This window comes from Mustela lutreola, chromosome 4 (genome assembly GCF_030435805.1).
Source record: "Mustela lutreola isolate mMusLut2 chromosome 4, mMusLut2.pri, whole genome shotgun sequence".
Lineage (NCBI taxonomy): Eukaryota > Metazoa > Chordata > Mammalia > Carnivora > Mustelidae > Mustela > Mustela lutreola.
Window position 1 is genome coordinate 191010333 of NC_081293.1, and position 21965 is coordinate 191032297.

At 38.3% G+C, this 21965-nt stretch overlaps 1 protein-coding gene across 1 annotated transcript; it reads right to left on the reverse strand.

The window, feature by feature from the left end:
• Positions 1-12239: 12239 nt before the first annotated feature.
• On the reverse strand, positions 12240-13184 carry LOC131830460 (olfactory receptor 9A4-like). Its single transcript, XM_059172694.1, has one exon. The coding sequence runs from the start codon at positions 13182-13184 to the stop codon at positions 12240-12242; it is 945 nt and encodes a 314-aa protein (XP_059028677.1).
• Positions 13185-21965: the final 8781 nt, after the last annotated feature.

Here is a 21965-nt window from a genome sequence, read left to right on the forward strand (position 1 = left end):
GCCATTTTGACCTTGCTGCTTAATACAAGAAGTAGGTGCACTCTGCATCAGACAGTTAAGTGCTGCCATGTATCCTCTCCTATTCTGGTTACCTGTATCCCCTTATCACTAGGAAGTCCAGTTCTACGACAGCATCTCCTAACAACAGGCTTAACTGATGTCCTCCCTCACCATACAGTTTTATGACCATACTGAGTAGAGTGTTCTCCAAGCCTCCCTCCCAAGCCATATGGCCAACGGGTGGTTTCTTAATCTTATATAATAGCCCCATGATACATTTCTATTTTTCCAAGCATTTTGATCCCTTCCTTCTAAGTCTTTGGAGTCAATTTTTGGCATTTCTACTTAATTTAATGAAGGTTGTCACTTTTTTTCAAAATTCTATGAGTCAGAAAATAGCATATATTATTTTTCCCCAGGACTCTTGGGAACGTTTTAATCCTGTATGATGGAAGAGTGGCTCCGTATCAACAAACTCTCTCTTTACAGGTTTAAGCTCCAATCACCCCTTTGATCCACCACCCTCTCTACTCACTCCTGAGCAGGATTTTCTAGTGCCTGCTAGTGCATGTTAGTCAGTTCTTGCAGAAACTTTGATGTGTATTGCTCTTCTGTGAGCAGTTTAAGCTATTCCCTAGTTTATGTGAAGATTAAATCTAATTTATGAATCTGGTGGAAGTAGAAGAGATGGATACAGATCCTGAGGAAGATAGCATTGTCTTGTAAGTCCTGTGCCTTATCTGAGCTCTTATAATCCTAAAGGAAGGGTGGGAACATATCTTCCAACAGGGGAGTGCATCATTTCTGCAGATCAAGAGAGTTCAGAGGAATCTGGGTGCTCAAAGATCTCAACTCTATCTACCTCAAAATCATCATACTGAGACTGAGGGGTCCCACTCATTTGCTATCAGGGCCTTATCTTTGGAACAGGAGAGTTGGCAAGGCTGAATGAGCCCTCTTTGAAATGACATTACTTTTATAATTAAATTCTGTATCTGTTCTTCACTCTGTCAGTCCTCTGACTATAGAAAGTGAGTGTTTCTCTAATGTTGCCTGTGAGGGCTCTGGGAATCTCACATATAACTTTAAATAAAGCTGAGCCTGCCATTTTCTCTTCTCAACAATGGCACTTCATAAAATATACCAAATTCCATAGTCCTTACAGCTACTATTTTCCATGAACCTCTCAGATACTAGTCTACCAGAGTGAAAAAATCTTAACAATTGCATTTAATGTATCATTGTAATCCTACTAGGGTCTATGGAAACTGTCAGTGATTGACATCTGACCAACAAGTGATCCATCTCCAGACACCCCTCATTTGTGTTTGCTTTCCTGACCACTTCCAATACCAACTGCTTTGGAATGGATTCCTTAGAAATAGTCTAAGACAAGGATCGCTGAGGAAGTGATTTATGGTAGGAGTGCTCTCTGGAAAGGGAGAGCAAGAGAAGCAGGACAGAGCAAGGAAAAAATGCCAATTAAAGATGTGGTCTCGGGGCACCTGGGTGGCTCAGTGGGTTAAAGCCTCTGCCTTCGGCTCAGGTCATGATCCCAGGTCCTGGAATCAAGCCCTGAATCAGGTTCTCTGCTCAGCAGGGAGCCTGCTTCCTCCTCTCTCTCTACCTGCCTCTCTGCCTGCTTTTCTCTCTGTGTCAAATAAATAAATAAAACCTTTTAAAGAATAAATAAAACCTTAAAAAAAAAATGTCTCAACTGGGGACTAGTTCAGCCTGGTCCCATAGGACTTTTGACAAAGGAATTGCTCCATAGAGTTGGTCTCATGTTGAGACAAATGTAATGGCTTTTTTTTTTTTTTTTTATCTCCCTGTCAGTCAGTTTTTCTCTGGAGAAGGGTAGGTTATAAACTTCCTGTATGAGTGGGCTCCTGTCAAGCCAAGAGCAATTCTCTGAAGTAGGAGCAGTTGGCTGCAGGCAACTCTCACAGTAGCTGGGGGACAGGTTCAGTGAGCTGGTAGAGGAGATGCTGAGAAGGGGGTGCCAACACTTCCACAACAACTTCCCAAAAGTCACTTAAGAGAAGACATATTTTTTTAATATCTAGTGAGAGACAGATCTCATATACAAATGGGATTGTCTTAAGTAACTAGAGAGAAGATTCCAACAACAAGCAAATTTCTAGGAAGTTGTAGATAAATTATTTATTTGCTTGCATGTGTAAGGTTAGAGCCTGATTAATCTTTATAAAGGTAGAACAGTTTTTGTTGTCTTCAGCACATTTTTTAACACCCTATTCTTAAAAATGAATAGAAGATAAAAGTAAGTTGTTTTTTTTTTTTAAGTTTAATCCCACTCCCTTAATTCTAGAAAACAGAAGACCTTATTTAGTGGTGAAGAAGAGAAAACAGACTTAAAACCTGGTCAGTTTTCAAAGAATGGTATCTAGTGTTAATCATATGGAAGAAGATGCCTGGAAGTCTAGGAAAATAAAAAGTACATTGGTATAAATGGGTAATTTTGTGGGAAACCTTGTTTTAAGGCATGCACACTTGTGGCCTTGAGCTTAACAGAAAATAAATTTGGGGGAAAGGGTACTGAAAAAGTGTTTCACCAAAGCTAGAGAGAAGAGGACAATGGCCAGGACATAGGGGATTATCCCTCATACAAATATACCTATGGCTAGAGCAAGGAATGGTAAACAATGTCAAAAACAGTTGTAACAGTATTGTGAAGATTTTTAAACATTTTACAAATCTAAAGTATCAAGGTGATTACTGTATTCTGTTAAATCCAATAATGTACATATCCAGTCTAGATACTCTAAGATCAAGACACAGCAGCCCACCACTAAAGGAATTTGAAGCATCTGCTTCACTAAAGGCAACAAAATACCCCCAATCCAGCTCAACTTCCTCATCATGTTAACTGAACCCCTCAAACTGACAACTGGACCAAAGAAGAGGGTTGTCTATTTTCAGGCATAAATACTATCTAAATACTATTTACCCCAAATTTAACTGTTCTACATATAGTGTATAGCATTTAATTTAAAAACATATGAGACACACACAGACAGAGGACATATTTTAAAAAAAAAGTCACATAACTAAACTCAGAGCAGATACATGTATTGGAACTATCAATAAGAGATCTTAAAACAACTATGATTAACAGGGAACTCTGCAGACTGACTGGCTAGTTAAACTAGCACAATTTGTGGGAATTATAATTTAAAAAAACATGTAAAGTCCCTGGAAATTGTACTAAAGGCATATGTCAGATGAAGAAATGTTTATTCAAGAATCTGGCCAAAACAGCAAGAGTCAGTGACACTTGAGCCATGACCCAACACCTTCTTCCCTCTTTCCAATTCAGTATGATGGAAACATCACTCCAGGAAGGTATAGCCAAAAACAGTGGGCTCCCTTACACCCAGCTTCAAGTTAAAGGCTATGACATTTTCCCAAAAGAGGCAGGGGTCTGCCTCTTCCTTCCCCACAGCTACATGTTGCAGATGCAAATTATTAGGACAGTGCAGAAAATTGGTTGGGATGACCTGCTTTATTCAGTCTCCATTCATAGAGCAGAGGCTCGACCTCAGCTGAGAATATGAGGGCTCCAATCACCTTTCCACAAGCTCACTCATAAGACAGAGTTTCCAAAGCAGGTGAGGCAAGTCAAGAAGTTCAACAACGATTGCTATTGCCCAGCACCCTACAACTAAAGCAGGGGTATCACTTAGAAAGGATTGCACCACTGTCCACAATCTCAGTTACACAGTCATGGCTCAGATATTTTTCCCAGGAGAGAGCCAGCTCTGAAGGTATTTGAAACAGTGTGAGGAAGTTCAAGCCTAAGGGTTCTTTCAAAAACAATAAATGCTTTAGTGGTGAGCAAAGGAGGAGTCCGAGTCCGGTAACTTCATGAGGGATACAAAGAAAAGTATAGGGAAGTTAGTTTAACAGAGAGAAACATAGAAAGAGACAGGTAAGGAATATCTTCCTAGGGTCAGAATAAATGTCAAACTCTGACCTCAAAAATTACCTGTGTAGAGGAATCCCAAGTTAATTGGATCAGACTATGAAGCAATTTATGCCCCAGGACATTGTCAAAGACAATAGAAGAATTAGCTAACAATTAGTAGAGCCCTATAACTGGGTGTGATCAGGGAAAGAGACAGACAAAGAGAAACTGTTAAAACCACCGTTTCATCAGGGAGACTGTGTATATGCTTAAGACTGTGGCCTCTAAGGAGTGACACCAGAGGGTACACATTGCCAGGGAAATGGACCTTATTAAAATAGTCCAGCAGGACACTAAACAAATCAACAAGCAAACTATAGCAACAAGCCCCCTTGAGATGCAGTACCAGTATCCAGAGTGTTACCATATAATATCTAAAATGTCTAAAATGTCTAGTTTTCAATGAAAAATTACAAGACATGCAAAGAAACAAGAGTGTACATACACTACAGGAAAAGCATACAACAGAATCTTGTTAGAGAGGGGGGCCAGATATCACATTTAACAGTCATAGACTTCAAAGTAGCCATTATAAATATGAAAGCCATTTAAATATGTTCAGGGAACCAAAGGAAAAAAGAAGTAAAGAAAGATATGTTGGCAAAATCTCTCCCCATACAGGATATCAACAAAGAGATCGAAACTTAAAAAAAAAAAAAATCAAATGGAAATTCAAGAATTGAGAAGTATAAGTGATATTAAAAACCAGCAGAAGAGCTCAACAGTAGATTTTTAACTGATGGAAAAAATAATGATAAAAAGAGAAAAACTTCTCATGTCCAAGAGGACTCAATAAGGTTAACTGCTGACTTCTCATTGAAACATTTAAGACCAGAAGGCTATCAGATGCTATATTCAGAGTGCTGAATGGGAGAAAAAAAATATATATATATGTGTGTATATATATATATATATATATTTATATATATATATGGTCAATAACTATGCTGTACACCTGAAATTAATAAAACATTGTATGTAAACTATACTTAAATAATCAATAAATAAACAAATAAGCAAATAAATGCTTAGTCGATCAAGAATCTTATATCCACAAAACTATCCTTCAACAATGAAAGTAAAAGAAAGATATTGCCAGATAAACTAAAATAGATGTTATGGCTAGCAGACCCTTCTTACAAGAAATATTGAAGAACGGCACCTGGATGACTCAGTTGGTTGAATGAATGACTCTTGATTTTGGCTTAGGATGTGATCTCAGGGTCCTGGGATTAAGCCCTGCCTTGGTCTCCACACTCAGCGGGGAGTCTGCTTGAGATTCTGTCTCTTTTTCCCTCTGTCCCTTCTCCCGACAGTCTCTAAAATAAATAAAATAAATCTTAAAAAGAAAGAAAGAAAGAAATACTGAAGAAACCTCTTCCAATCAAAAGTAAATGATCTCATGCAGTAATTAGAATCCATACATATGCAAAGAAACAGCACTGATAAAGATAATTCTGGAATGCCAAAAGACAGTATAAGTGTATATTTCTTCCCCTGCCTTTACTAACTGATTTAAAAAGCAACTGTATAAAACAATAAGTACATATTTGTACAATTGAATGGATAATATAAAGAAATATAATATATTTGCCAACAACAGCATGAAGGATATGGGCAGAGGCAGAGCTATTTTGGAGAAAGAAAATGACAGCAAATGGCAACTTGAATCAGAGGAAAAAATGAAGAGTACTAAAAAACGTAAATAAGGTTAATGTAACAAACACTATAAATATATACTAGCTCTCCATTTTTCTCCCAGGTTCTATAATATATATATATATATATAGTAAAACATTTAAAAAATAAAAATATATAAAGTAATAATTACAACAACATATTGCCAAGTTTCCAACTATACAGACACATGTAATAACAGTAAGAGAAGGAGGAAGGGAAGAGAGCTACATAGGAGTAATATTTCCATAGCTAACTGGAATTGTTAGTATAAATCTGAAGTCAATTCTAAGTTAAGATGAATATGGTGAGCTATAGAGCATTACCTAAAAAACACACAATTTAAAAGTTTTAAAGTTTAAAAAGAAAACAATCAATAAAGATAAAAATAAAAAGCTTTTGCACAGTGAGGAAAACCATCAACAAATTATAAAGGCAACCTACTGAATGGGAGAAGATAGTTGAAAATGATGTATCTGCAAAGGGGTTAATATCTAAAATATATTTTAAAAATATAACTCAACACCAAAAAACCCAAATAATCTAATTTAAAAATGGACAAAGAACCTGAATAGACATTTTTCCAAAGAAGACATTCAGATAGCCAACACACATGAAATAATGCCCCACATCACTAATTATCAAGGAAATGCAAATCAAAACCACAATGAGATATCACCTTATACCTGTCAGCATGACTAAAATAAAAAAAAAAAATACAAGAAATATCAAGTGTTAGCAAAGACATGAAGAAAAAGTAATGCTTGTGCACAATTGGTGAGAATGTAAACTGGTATAGCCACTGTAAAAAACAGTATGGAGTTTCCTCAAAAATTATAAGTAGAAATACCATATAATCTACTAATTTCATTACTGGGTATTTACCCCCCCCCCCCAAAATGAAAACACTGAGGGGCCTGGGTGGCTCAGTTGGTTAAGTGTCTGCCTTCAGCTCAGGTCATGATCTCAGGGTCCTGGGATCAAGTCCCTCATCAGGCTCCCTGTTCACTGGGGAGTCGTCTTCTCCTTATGATCCTCCCCCCACAGAACACATGGTCATGCTCTTGCTCACTTGCTCTCTCTCTGTCTCAAATGAATAAATTAAAAAATGTTTAAAAAAAATGACAACACTAATTAGAAAAGATGTATGCATCCTTATATTTATTGCCTCATTATTTATAATAGCCAAGATATAGAAGCAACTCTGGTGTCCATCCATAAATAAATGGATAAATATGTGGTATATATATAATGGAATATTAGTCATAAAAAATGCACTCTTGCCATTTGAGACAGCATTGATGGATCTAGAAACTAATACACTAAGTGAAGTAAGTCAGATAGAGAAAGACATATACCATATAATTTTACTTAAATGTGGAGTCTAAAATATAAAACAAATGAACAAACAAACAAAAAAGTCAAACAAACCAAAACAACTCATCACTATAGAACAAATGTGTTTGCCAAAGGAGAGCTGTGTGGAGGGATGGGTGAAATAGATAAGCAGGATTTAAAAGTACAAACTTTCAATTATGAAATAAATTAGTCATGGAGACAAAAAGCACAGCATAAGGAATAGTCAATAATATTGTCATAATATTATATGGTGACTACACATAATGTGGTGAGCACTAAGTAATGTATAGAATGGTTGAATCAATACATTGTACATCTGAAACTAATATATCATTGTATGTTAATTATACTTCAATTTAAAAATAAAGCATATTATAATCTAAATACATAAATAAATAAAATGATATACTAATAAAGATTCACTGAATGTAAAAATTATATAACTATGATTAATATGTGAAGTAATGGTGGTCAACATGCATAAATGATGAGAAATTTCAGCAGAGAAATGAAAACTATAAGAAAGAACCAAATGAAGGTATTATAGATTAAAAAAAAATCGCAAGAGGGAAAAATAATTCCTTTCATAAGCTTGTCAGTAGACTCAACAAAGCTAAAGAAGGAATCAACAGACATGAGAATAGGCCATATCATATATGTAAGGTATATTTCCTAAGTGTGCTATCATCTAATTACTTGGGTCATAATGTTTTATATTCCCATCAAAAATGTATGGAATTTCCTATTCTCAAGCATTCATTTTTTTAAATTTTTTATTTATTTTCAGCATAACAGTATTCATTATTTTTGCACCACACCCAGTGCTCCATGCAATCCGTGCCCTCTATAATACCCACCACCTGGTTCCGCCAACCTCCCACCCTCCCGCCACTTCAAACCCCTCAGATTGTTTTTCAGAGTCCATAGTCTCTCATGGTTCACTTCCCCTTCCTATTTCCCCCAACTCCCTTCTCCTCTCTAACTCCCCATGTCCTCCATGCTATTTGTTATGCTCCACAAATAAGTGGAACCATATGATAATTGACTCTCTCTGCCTGACTTATTTCACTCAGCATAATCTCTTCCAGTCCCGTCCATGTTGCTACAAAAGTTGGGTATTCATCCTTTCTGATGGAGGCATAATACTCCATAGTGTATATGACCACATCTTCCTTATCCATTCGTCCGTTGAAGGGCATCTTGGTTCTTTCCACAGCACTCATATCAACACTTAGTATTCTTAGAGTTTTTCTTTCTTCTAATTAGATGGAAGTGATATGGTTGATGACTGAGCAAATTTTGGCAAATTTTAGCAAATTTTGGTTACTTAAACTCCTTAGGCCTTCATTTTCTCATCTATGAAGTGAATATAATACTACTTACCTCACAGATTATTGCTAGGATTGAATGAAAATATGCAGAAATTACCAGATACTTAGTATGCAATCAATACTTCATTCTTTCAATATATATGATTTCAGAGCATTCAACACAGTTTCTTATGTAGTATATATTCAATACAGAAAAATCAATCAAATGATATAAAAGTTATATTCTGTGTCTTTATTGAAAGGAGTTCCTCATCTTCATGGAACAAAATAACAAGGAAGTTAAGAACAAAATTTGGAATTATACAAACCTGTGTCAAATTGTGTTTCTGTTTATTTTTTGAAAGCTCTTTATCAATATCAATAAAACACTGGAGATATTTCAATTTGGAAAAAAAACTAAATATTCTGGTGGCTATGCAGTAGAAATAAAAGTTTTAATTACATACCACTCCTTTTTCCTTATCTCCTAATAGAAACACTAGTATAAAATAAATTTCATATTTTGATTTATATAATATATACCATTATTTATGCATCATTACTGTTGGTTATAAGGAAATACCTGTATGACATAAAACAGAAAAAGGGAATATCTTCTCAGAGATATGTAATAGACACTAACTGGGCAAACATTTTATTGTCAACAAGGGACTTTTCCAGAAGAGACACTATTAGGACCTCTCCCATTTGAAAGTAACATCATCTCTAACTTTGTTTTAATTTTCACTTTGAACATGTAACTAACACCACAAAGCATATGTTATGAGGCCAATGTGTAAGTCAAATAAAACTGTAATACATTGCATTTGACATATATCAAAATATACATAGGACTTATTTTGAGTATGGATAACTCCATAAACAAGAAGTTCAAATAAATGTCTATAATTAATATTTCTTTTTGCATACCTGAGCTGATTATATATATACTCAGTTGTTAGTTGTGAGGAGTAGAGACAAAAGATAAATAAGGCAAGAGGCTATTGAGTACATAGCAGAGAAGGGGAGGTGTGAGGCATCTGAATACAGTTTTTTTAAAGATTTAATTATTTATTTGACAGACAGAGATCACAAGTAGGCAGAGAGGCAGGCAGTGGGGGCAGAGAGGTGGGAATGCAGGCTCCCTACAGAGAACCTGATGCAGGGCTTGATCCCAGGACCCTGGGATCATGACCTGGGCCAAAGCCAGAGCCTTTAACCCACTTTGCCACCCAGGCATCCCTGAATTCATTTTTGTGTAGGATATACCTGCACCTTAGGAAATTAGAACCTCCAGTGTGAACATGGAGTAGACATCCACGTTGAAATAAGCTTGGATTACAGAGCAGGGGCACAGTGACAGTATTCAGAACTAAAGGTCTCTGTTCCCTCAAAATCCATATGTTGAAACCCTGACACCCACTAAAGCTGCACTGGGAGATGGGGACCCTTAAGAAGTAAATATATTTGAAAATAAGTGATTAAGTGAGGCCTGATCACATGAGATTTTGTTCCCTATAAGAAAGGACACCAGATCTCACTTGCTCTCTCACCCCAAACACACAAGGAAACACCAGTTAAAGGCAGAGAAAGAAGATGGCCATCTACAAGTCAGGAAGAAAGCACTCACCAGACACTCAATTGTCATTAACCTTAATCTTGGATTTGAGAGTCTCTAAAACTATGAGGAATAAATTTCTCTTGTGTAAGCCAACAAATGTATAGTGTTTTATTATGGCAACCCAAGTAGACAGATAGTAATGTTCAGATAGTAACACAGATAGTGTTACACAGATAGTAACACAGATAGTAATGTTCCTTTTTCAAAAATCAAAGGCCAGGGGCACCTGGGTGGCTCAGTGGGTCAAGCCACTGCCTTTGGCTGAGGTTGTGATCTCAGGGTCCTAGGATGGAGCCTCACGTTGGGCTCTCTGCTCAGCGGGGAGACTGCTTCCCCCTCTCTCTTTGTCTGCCTTTCTGTCTACTTGTGATCTCTCTATCAAATGAATGAATAAAATTAAAAAGAATCAAAGGCCAAGCAGAAGAACATTGTCTTTGATATAGGAGATGTTTAATGCCCCATCACTAGTTTCTTCACCAGGAACTCTCTTTTTCTTCTCATAGGCAAGGTCATTCAGAGAGGCAGTTTAGAACACAGCATCCCTGAGATGCAGGAGGGGAATAGAAATGCTGCTGAAGGAGAAGGGCAAGAAGAAGAAAACATTACCAGTGGGAGGTCAGAGATTGATTGGAGGGGAAAGGGAAACAAGGGAAAGGGAAAGAAGGAGAAAGAACAGAAGAGCTCAAGGACAAGGGAGAGAACAAAAAGAAAGAAGATAGTTGGTAGATGAACAAAGGGTGATAGGACAGGGAGCAAGAGGTGTGGGGAATGACAGTTGAAAAAAACAAAGACACCATACCTGAGGACAGTGAGGCTCTTTTCTGTCCTCCTAATTTGCCTCTACCAGCCCAGAGACAACATACGCTGTGCAAAGCCTTGTGTAGATTAGAAAAGCCATCCTCTCTGGAGTACTTAAGGAGAAAACATGGTATTTTTCTAGGGATGAGCAGACCACAGGAAATGAGCCTGGGGTGGAGGATCCCTTTGTGTCAGTCTTCAACACTTTCTCCAGCCAATGCAGTTCCATCACAACCCACTGATGGGCTAGCAGAGCTTGGGCTGGTTTTTGTGCCCCTATGCGGTGATATCAACTACATCACACTTGGTGGTCTTGCAGGTCCTCGCCAAATGGAAGGCATCTTCACATAAGACTCTTTGTCATCCTATGGACTGCCATCACCCACTGCTGGGAGGCTCAATTATCTCCACCCAATTCAGGGCTGCCAGGAGATGTTACCATTTCATCAACACTGTCCCTCAATGACCTTCCTCTAACTTTACAAACTACCTACAACTGCATTGCCATGAAACCATGCCCTGGAATTCGTAAAGAACTGCCAGTTAGGAGGGTAGCTGCTCACTCCTTTGATGCTCCCCCACAGAGAAGATCTATGGCAAGGTACTGGGACACTTGGATTTGGGAGACAAAGAACCAAAGGCATCATGATGGCTGAAGTCTGGGTCTGGGAGCAGTCTCAAAGACATATTTAAGACATTGATTTAAGCAGCTATAAAACACAGGATGCTCTCTCTAGACTGAAGTCATTTAATTCTTATTTGTCTCAATCCCCACATATGCCAAAAGATTTCATATCTTCCCATGGCCAAGACTTACTCAAAGAAAAGTATCCCAATCCCCTTATCACCACTCCACATTGGTGCTGTGGCCAAATGAATATAACATTGTATTTACTTTGCAGTAGCAATGGGGCCAAGATTACATGATAATCCAGAAGAAAAAAAGGGAAACATAGAATATTTAAAATACATGTGGTGGTCTCCTAAAGAAAATGCACAAAATACATAGAAAGCCCTAGACAGCTGACCAAAAAAACAAAAACAAAAACAAAAACAAAAAAACAGAAACAAAAACAAAGTGAGCATCTCTCCCTTGGTACTCTGATTATTCTGGACTGACACCCATAGCTTCTTCCCATCCCCTCCTCCCTCAGGAAACACATTTTCTGAAACAGATTATAGGCAATTAACGGAGTTATAGGATGCTACAAAAATATTAAGTGTTTCCTTTGTCCACTTCCTCCCACTTCCTAAGGATATGTTCGCATAGTTCAATAGTGGAATCATCAGAAATCATCTGAGGAATGAGATTCTACTGTGCAGAGTTGGTTTCAGTTTTCTCTGCTTTGTATTCTTCTATGGCCTGATTGAGAGTTGTGCATAGTTTTTGATTTTGAAAAGATGGTAATGATAACAGAGGAACTAGGGTTTCCCAGGATATTGAATAATCCAATGAGGATGCTTCCACACAAAACTGATGTAGAGAGATTTAATCCTTGACCAATGGACAACATCGATTCATTTGATCCTGAAGGGCCTCTTTGACTTTGTCATTCCTGAGGGTGAAGATGAAAGGGTTCAGGAAAGGAGTTAACACAGAAATCAACAGGGAAACTATTTTATTGTATTCTGCTGCCTGTGTTTGCTTGGGTTTCACAAATAGGAACAAGCAACTGCCATAGCCTATCACAACAAAGGTGAAATGAGAGGCACAAGTAGAGAAGGCTTTCCTCCGGCCAGACGCTGTGGGGATCTTGAGGATGGTAGAGATGATGTAGGTATAGGAGACAATTGTTGGGGCCAGAGAGCCAATGATAATGACAATAGCCATTAAGAAAAGAACAAACTCTGTGAAAAGTGTGTCATCGCAGGACAATTTGAGCAGCTGCCCCCGATCACAGAAAAAGTGGTCTAACAGATTTGACTTGCAGAAGGTTAACTGAAATGTAGCATAGACAGGCCATATTTCAGAAAGGAACCCAAACATCCATGACATAATGACCACCCAGATGCAGGTGCGGCTGTTCATAATGACGTTGTACCTCAGAGGATTACAGACAGCCACGTAACGGTCCACAGCCATCGCTCCCAGTAATGCAAACTCTGTGGTCCCCACAGCAAGGTACAGGAAGAGCTGGGTAACACATGCAGCCAGAGATATTGTCTGCATCCCAGGGAGCAGCAAACCCCAAAGCATCATGGGCACAATAATAGTTGTAACAAAGATCTCCAAGGCAGAGAGATGACCAAGGAAGAAATACATGGGAGACTGCAGACGTTTATCAACACACACAATCACAATGATGACTGTGTTTCCCATTAGTGTCACCAAGTAGAACAAAAAGAATACAGCAAAAAGAAAGTGGTGTAGTTCTTGGGACCCAGGGAATCCTAGAAGGCAGAACTCGGTGGCACTAGACAGATTGCTCATCATTTAGTCCTTGTTTCTGCTCCTTGTAAAACCTAGAGATTGGTAACATGGCTCCACATGGCCCTGCTCTCAAAATAAAAAGAAGGCAGGTTAGGATGACAAACTATTTCCAACAGAAGATCAAGTAACATGTCCCTACTGCTCCCACTCTGCACAAGATCACACCTGAATGTGGACACATGCAACCTACCTCAAGACATCCTGTCTTGATAAGGCAAAGACTTCTTCATCACTATTGGGGATAAGAAAACTTTCCATCGTTTTACTCCACTGGATGTGCCTTCTCTTGAGAGACAGAGGATAAGTCTGTTTAAACTGGTGAGCTGTGAATATGAGTTGATCAGTCTCTCCAATCCTGTATTGTTCACTTCTTATTGTGGGCATGTAGCATGATGACATAATGGTGTACTCAATGATGTCCAAAACACAGAACATCAAACCCTATGCTGCATCCATACTGGTACTGTATAGACCCATCTTGGGGCAGTAGAAAAATGGAACAACATCTAAGACCAACTTCCTTGCTTTCTCCAGATTGTAAACCTCCATTGTACAGAGCATCAGTGATCTACAATGAGAACTCTGGAGCTTGAGATAATGTCCCAGGGCAGAATCATTTTTCTCTAATTCCACATACCCTAAAAAGTGTTGGGAAGGAATTAAAGTGGCACCTGGCACTGACAACAATAGATCAGAGGCCAGTAACCACTTAGGATGTCTGAATTTCTCTCTCTCACTTTATCCATCCCATTACTCAAATGTCATCTCCTTAAGGGACTCTTGCCAGTTATCCTACCCCAACTAGGAATGATTTGCTCATTTTTGGACTTTAGCATTTGTTAGTAGCACTTATTATTACCTGATATGATATGTGTACTTACTTCATTCCTTCAAGTAACATGAAGCAAATGCAGCAGTGACTACAACAAACAAAAATCCCTGTGCTGTGGTGCTTATATTCAAGGGAATGGTGGATGTTAGACCATGTACAAGATAAGTAACTGAAATTACGGTGTTAGTTTATTAATCATGCTGAAGTAAATGCAAAGCAAGGAAGATGGACAGGAAATTTAATTATGTTTTTTAAATTGTTCGTCTGTGACACCAGAAGAGAAACTCTATGAGAACAGGGACATGTTTATATAGATGATATTGTTGAGCTATAATATAGTGTTGATAAATTGTTGGTACATGATGGATGAATGAATGTGTGATATGTGATTAAATAGAACTTGTTACTCAACTGAATAGTTGAGCCATATCTCTTAGAGCCTACTCTTCTTGGTTTCCCTTCATGGCTCACATTACCATGTTCCCTTCCTCACTTCCCTTACTCCTACAACCTCCTCTGAGTCTCTGTGGGCCTTTTAAGAATGGGAAAACAGGTCAAGGACAGAATTGTTGGGACAGCTCAGTGATCTATATTTCTACAATGTATTCATAATGAGCACTGGTGAAAAAAAACATAGAAGAAGAAGTTCTCAAGCAGCAGTGTCTATTGCTATTATGGGACAGAACTCTGTTCTCATCTGTGCGTGGGGGATTCGGAGAGGAGCCTCATCCATTCTTCAGATTCTAAGCCTCCTCATTGTAGGAGGCTGCTAAGTCTCGAACTCCTACCCTGGTCTTCTTTGACTTTTTTTTTCCTAGAGGAAAACACTGAGAAGGCACTCACCTCCAGAGAGAGGCCTCTCCACCACTTCTCAGGCTCTCCAGGGCTTGACTAAGGATAACTACTGTCTAGCTACTGCTGAGCCACGCAGAGGGGTCTGAACAACTTGTTCAGAAACAGCTTAGGAAAAAGTCCGTTATTAACAGTTTTGTGAAGAGCTAAGGGTCTCTCTCTCTCTCTCTTTCCCTCTCACTACCCTCCTTCCCAAGGGAACTTAGTCACTGAGGTACCTCTTCTTAATTAGCCCAGGTTCATCCCTAAGCAATCAGTCTGGGGAGAACAGAACAAACTTTCAGTTATTCCCATTTTTGACCAATTAAGTGTCAGAACTTTCTAAACTTTTTGCTTAATGAGAAAAACATGAAATGTCACCAATCAGACATTTTCAGCAACAAGACTGTCTTGACAAGGACCTCAAGTCTAGGTTATGAAAAGACATCTCGGGCACTAAGCATATGTCACCCCTTCTGCCCTGTATCCTAGACTCTTTCCTGATTCTCTTAGCTACTCAGAGGGAAAATATCATCCCCCAACCTGCCAATAGGACACATTACAATTGACCTCTAAAATGTGCACCAATCCAAAAAGCATGCATATTGGTCTCAGTCAAAGCTTTAACTTCACTAGAAATCCTCTATAAAACCTGTCTCCTCCTTTGCTAATTTTAGAGAGAGACTTCTGATCCTAACCCTGTGTACTCTCCATCAAAAAAGAAGAGGTTCTGCCTTCTGGGGGAACCTCTTCTTTTTTGATGGAGAGTACACAGGGTTAGGATCAGAAGTCTCTCTCTAAAATTAGCAAAGGAGGAGACAGGTTTTATAGAGGATTTCTAGTGAAGTTAAAGCTTTGACTGAGACCAATATGCATGCTTTTTGGATTGGTGCACATTTTAGAGGTCAATTGTAATGTGTCCTATTGGCAGGTTGGGGGATGAGTGACTCTTAATCTCACAAAACAAACTGAGGGTTGCCGGGGGGAGGGGGTTGGGGAGAAGGGGGTGGGATTATGGACATTGGGGAGGGTATGTGATTTGGTGAGTGCTGTGAAGTGTGTAAACCTGGTGATTCACAGACCTGGGGATAAAAATATATGTATATAAAAAATATATGTTTATAAAAAATAAAAAAAAATAAAAAAATAAAAAAAAAAAGAAGAGGTTCTGCTTCCAAATCCCACTCCATTTCTTTTTTTTTTTTTTTTTTTTTTTTTTTTTTTTTATGTTTTTTTTTTTTTTATTTTTTTTTTATTTTTTATTTTTTATTTTTTATAAACATATATTTTTTATATACATATATTTTTATCCCCAGGTCTGTGAATCACCAGGTTTACACACTTCACAGCACTCACCAAATCACATACCCTCCCCAATGTCCATAATCCCACCCCCTTCTCCCCAACCCCCTCCCCCCGGCAACCCTCAGTTTGTTTTGTGAGATTAAGAGTCACTTATGGTTTGTCTCCCTCCCAATCCCATCTTGTTTCATTTATTCTTCTACCCACTTAAGCCTCCATGTTGCATCACCACTTCCTCATATCAGGGAGATCATATGATAGTTGTCTTTCTCTGCTTGACTTATTTCGCTAAGCATGATACGCTCTAGTTCCATCCATGTTGTTGCAAATGGCAAGATTTCATTTCTTTTGATGGCTGCATAGTATTCCATTGTGTATATATACCACATCTTCTTGATCCATTCATCTGTTGATGGACATCTAGGTTCTTTCCATAGTTTGGCTATTGTGGACATTGCTGCTATAAACATTCGGGTGCATGTGTCCCTTTGGATCACTACATTTGTATCTTTAGGGTAAATACCCAATAGTGCAATTGCTGGGTCATAGGGCAGTTCTATTTTCAACATTTTGAGGAACCTCCATGCTGTTTTCCAGAGTGGCTGCACCAGCTTGCATTCCCACCAACAGTGTAGGAGGGTTCCCCTTTCTCCGCATCCTCGCCAGCATCTGTCATTTCCTGACTTGTTGATTTTAGCCATTCTGACTGGTGTGAGGTGATATCTCATTGTGGTTTTGATTTGTATTTCCCTGATGCCAAGTGATATGGAGCACTTTTTCATGTGTCTGTTGGCCATCTGGATGTCTTCTTTGCAGAAATGTCTGTTCATGTCTTCTGCCCATTTCTTGATTGGATTATTTGTTCTTTGGGTGTTGAGTTTGCTAAGTTCTTTATAGATTCTGGACACTAGTCCTTTATCTGATATGTCGTTTGCAAATATCTTCTCCCATTCTGTCAGTTGTCTTTTGATTTTGTTAACTGTTTCCTTTGCTGTGCAAAAGCTTTTGATCTTGATGAAATCCCAGTAGTTCATTTTTTCCCTTGCTTCCCTTGCCTTTTGCGTTGTTCCTAGGAAGATGTTGCTGCGGCAGAGGTCGAAGAGGTTGCTGCCCGTGTTCTCCTCAAGGATTTTGATGGATTCCTTTCGTACATTGAGGTCCTTCATCCATTTTGAGTCTATTTTTGTGTGTGGTGTAAGGAAATGGTCCAATTTCATTTTTCTGCATGTGGCTGTCCAATTTTCCCAGCACCATTTATTGAAAAGGCTGTCTTTTTTCCATTGGACATTCTTTCCTGCTTTGTCGAAGATTAGTTGACCATAGAGTTGAGGGTCTATTTCTGGGCTCTCTATTCTGTTCCATTGATCTATGTGTCTGTTTTTGTGCCAGTACCATGCTGTCTTGATGATGACAGCTTTGTAATAGAGCTTGAAGTCCGGAATTGTGATGCCACCAACGTTGGCTTTCTTTTTCAATATCCCTTTGGCTATTCGAGGTCTTTTCTGGTTCCATATAAATTTTAGAATTATTTGTTCCATTTCTTTGAAAAAGATGGATGGTACTTTGATAGGAATTGCATTAAATGTGTAGATTGCTTTAGGTAGCATAGACATTTTCACAATATTTATTCTTCCAATCCAGGAGCATGGAACATTTTTCCATTTCTTTGTGTCTTCCTCAATTTCTTTCATGAGTACTTTATAGTTTTCTGAGTATAGATTCTGTGTCTCTTTGGTTAGGTTTATTCCTAGGTATCTTATGGTTTTGGATGCAATTGTAAATGGGATTGACTCCTTAATATCTCTTTCTTCTGTCTTGCTGTTGGTGTAGAGAAATGCAACTGATTTCTGTGCATTGATTTTATATCCTGACACTTTACTGAATTCCTGTATAAGTTCTAGCAGTTTTGGAGTGGAGTCTTTTGGGTTTTCCACATATAGTATCATATCATCTGCGAAGAGTGATAATTTGACTTCTTCTTTGCCGATTTGGATGCCTTTAATTTCCTTTTGTTGTCTGATTGCTGAGGCTAGGACCTCTAGTACGATGTTGAATAGCAGTGGTGATAATGGACATCCCTGCCGTGTTCCTGACCTTAGCGGAAAAGCTTTCAGTTTTTCTCCATTGAGAATGATATTTGCGGTGGGTTTTTCATAGATGGCTTTGATGATATTGAGGTATGTGCCCTCTATCCCTACACTTTGAAGAGTTTTGATCAGGAAGGGATGTTGTACTTTGTCAAATGCTTTTTCAGCATCTATTGAGAGTATCATATGGTTCTTGTTCTTACTTTTATTGATGTGTTGTATCACATTGACTGATTTGCGGATGTTGAACCAACCTTGCAGCCCTGGAATAAATCCCACTTGGTCGTGGTGAATAATCTTTTTAATGTACTGTTGAATCCGATTGGCTAGTATTTTGTTGAGTATTTTCGCATCTGTGTTCATCAAGGATATCGGTCTATAGCTCTCTTTTTTGGTGGGATCCTTGTCTGGTTTTGGGATCAAGGTGATGCTGGCCTCATAAAATGAGTTTGGAAGTTTTCCTTCCATTTCTATTTTTTGGAACAGTTTCAGGAGAATAGGAATTAGTTCTTCTTTAAATGTTTGGTAGAATTCCCCCGGGAAGCCGTCTGGCCCTGGGCTTTTGTTTGTTTGGAGATTTTTAATGACTGTTTCAATCTCCTTACTGGTTATGGGTCTGTTCAGGCTTTCTATTTCTTCATGGTTCAGTTGTGGTAGTTTATATGTTTCTAGGAATGCATCCATTTCTTCCAGATTGTCAAATTTATTGCCGTAGAGTTGCTCATAGTATGTTCTTATAATAGTTTGTATTTCCTTGGTGTTAGTTGTGATCTCTCCTCTTTCATTCATGATTTTATTTATTTGGGTCCTTTCTCTTTTCTTTTTGATAAGTCGGGCCAGGGGTTTATCAATTTTATTAATTCTTTCAAAGAACCAGCTCCTAGTTTCGTTGATTTGTTCTATTGTTTTTTTGGTTTCTATTTCATTGATTTCTGCTCTGATCTTTATGATTTCTCTTCTCCTGCTGGGCTTAGGGTTTCTTTCTTGTTCCTTCTCCAGCTCCTTTAGGTGTAGGGTTAGGTTGTGTACCTGAGACCTTTCTTGTTTCTTGAGAAAGGCTTGTACCGCTATATATTTTCCTCTCAGGACTGCCTTTGTTGTGTCCCACAGATTTTGAACCGTTGTATTTTCATTATCATTTGTTTCCATGATTTTTTTCAATTCTTCTTTAATTTCCCGGTTGACCCATTCATTCTTTAGAAGGATACTCTTTAGTCTCCATGTATTTGGGTTCTTTCCAAACTTCCTTTTGTGGTTGAGTTCTAGCTTTAGAGCATTGTGGTCTGAAAATATGCAGGGAATGATCCCAATCTTTTGATACCGGTTGAGTCCTGATTTAGGACCGAGGATGTGATCTATTCTGGAGAATGTACCATGTGCACTAGAGAAGAATGTGTATTCTGTTGCTTTGGGATGAAATATTCTGAATATATCTGTGATGTCCATCTGGTCCAGTGTGTCATTTAAGGCCTTTATTTCCTTGCTGATCTTTTGCTTGGATGACCTGTCCATTTCAGTGAGGGGAATATTAAAGTCCCCTACTATTATTGTATTGTTGTTTATGTGTTTCTTTGATTTTGTTATTAATTGGTTTATATAGTTGGCTGCTCCCACGTTGGGGGCATAGATATTTAAAATTGTTAAATCTTCTTGTTGGACAGACCCTTTGAGTATGATATAGTGTCCTTCCTCATCTCTTATTACAGTCTTTGGCTTAAAATCTAATTGATCTGATATAAGGATTGCCACTCCTGCTTTCTTCTGATGTCCATTAGCATGGTAAATTCTTTTCCACCCCCTCACTTTAAATCTGGAGGTGTCTTCGGGCTTAAAATGTGTTTCTTGGAGGCAACATATAGATGGGTTTTGTTTTTTTATCCATTCTGATACCCTGTGTCTTTTGACAGGGGCATTTAGCCCATTCACATTCAGGGTAACTATTGAGAGATATGAATTTAGTGCCATTGTATTGCCTGTAAGGTGACTGTTACTGTATATGGTCTCTGTTCCTTTCTGATCTACCACTTGTAGGCTCTCTCTTTGCTTAGAGGACCCCTTTCAATACTTCCTGTAGAGCTGGTTTGGTATTTGCAAATTCTTTCAGTTGTTGTTTGTCCTGGAAGCTTTTAATCTCTCCTTCTATTTTCAATGATAGCCTAGCTGGATATAGTATTCTTGGCTGCATGTTTTTCTCGTTTAGTGCTCTGAAAATATCATGCCAGCTCTTTCTGGCCTGCCAGGTCTCTGTGGATAAGTCAGCTGCCAATCTAATATTTTTACCATTGTATGTTACAGACTTCTTTTCCCGGGCTGCTTTCAGGATTTTCTCTTTGTCATTGAGACTTGTAAATTTTACTATTATGTGACGGGGTGTGGGCCTATTCTTATTTATTTTGAGGGGCATTCTCTGAACCTCCTGAATTTTGATGCTTGTTCCCTTTGCCATATTGGGGAAATTCTCCCCAATAATTCTCTCCAGTATACCTTCTGCTCCCCTCTCACTTTCTTCTTCTTCTGGAATCCCAATTATTCTAATGTTGTTTCGTCTTATGGTGTCACTTATTTCTCGAATTCTCCCCTCGTGGTCCAGTAGCTGTTTGTCCCTCTTTTGATCAGCTTCTTTATTCTCTGTCATTTGGTCTTCTATATCACTAATTCTTTCTTCTGCCTCATTTATCCTAGCAGTGAGAGCCTCCATTTTTGATTGCACCTCATTAATAGCTTTTTTGATTTCAACTTGGTTAGATTTTAGTTCTTTTATTTCTCCAGAAAGGGCTTTTATATCTCTCGAGAGGGTTTCTCTAATATCTTCCATGCCTTTTTCGAGCCCGGCTAGAACCTTGAGAATTGTCATTCTGAACTCTAGATCTGACATATTACCGATGTCTGTATTGATTAGGTCCCTAGCCTTCGGTACTGCCTCTTGTTCTTTTTTTTGTGGTGAATTTTTACGTCTTGTCATTTTGTCCAGATAAGAGTAAATGAAGGGGCAAGTAAAATACTAAAAGGGTGGCAACAACCCCAGGAAAATATGCTTTAGCCAAATTAGAAGAGATCCAAAATCGTGAGTGGGGAGAAAGGGGATAAAAAGAGGTTCATCCCACTCCATTTCTATTATCATCTCGGGTTTCCACTCTTCTGGACATATGTGCATCTGTATGCATTCTAGTAAGACTCCACCAGCCATTTACTTCTATGGTGTATCCCTGATTGCCAGCTGGCACTTCAAAGTGGGGACAGCATAAGGACAGCTAATGTCGGCAGTTATATTTACAACCTAGAACAACTGACAAATGTAAATTTTAAGTCTGCTTTATGTTAGAGTGAGACAAAAAAAGTGACAGTCACAAAACATTTATCTGGATTTGGAATTTCATTTGTAATATGCTTGTTAATTCTGAGAATGTCAATAGGTGCAAAAGGGTATAAAGTGGCAATAATCTTCCTTCCCATTCCTCAGATGGTCCAAGCACAACTATATTGCCATACAATATAAGAAAAAAATTATAAGTATGATCTACATAATCTCTACAGAAAATGCTGTGAAAATTTATTTTAAAACCTTTTCTCTCTCACTTGATAATATATAAAAGATAGTGTCCCATATCAACACATGACATCTCTTCTTCTTCTTCTTCTTCTTCTTCTTCTTCTTCTTCTTCTTCTTCTTCTTCTTCTTTTGAGTAGCATTCCATTACATGGATACCCCATTCTTGATCACTGTTGTTGTTT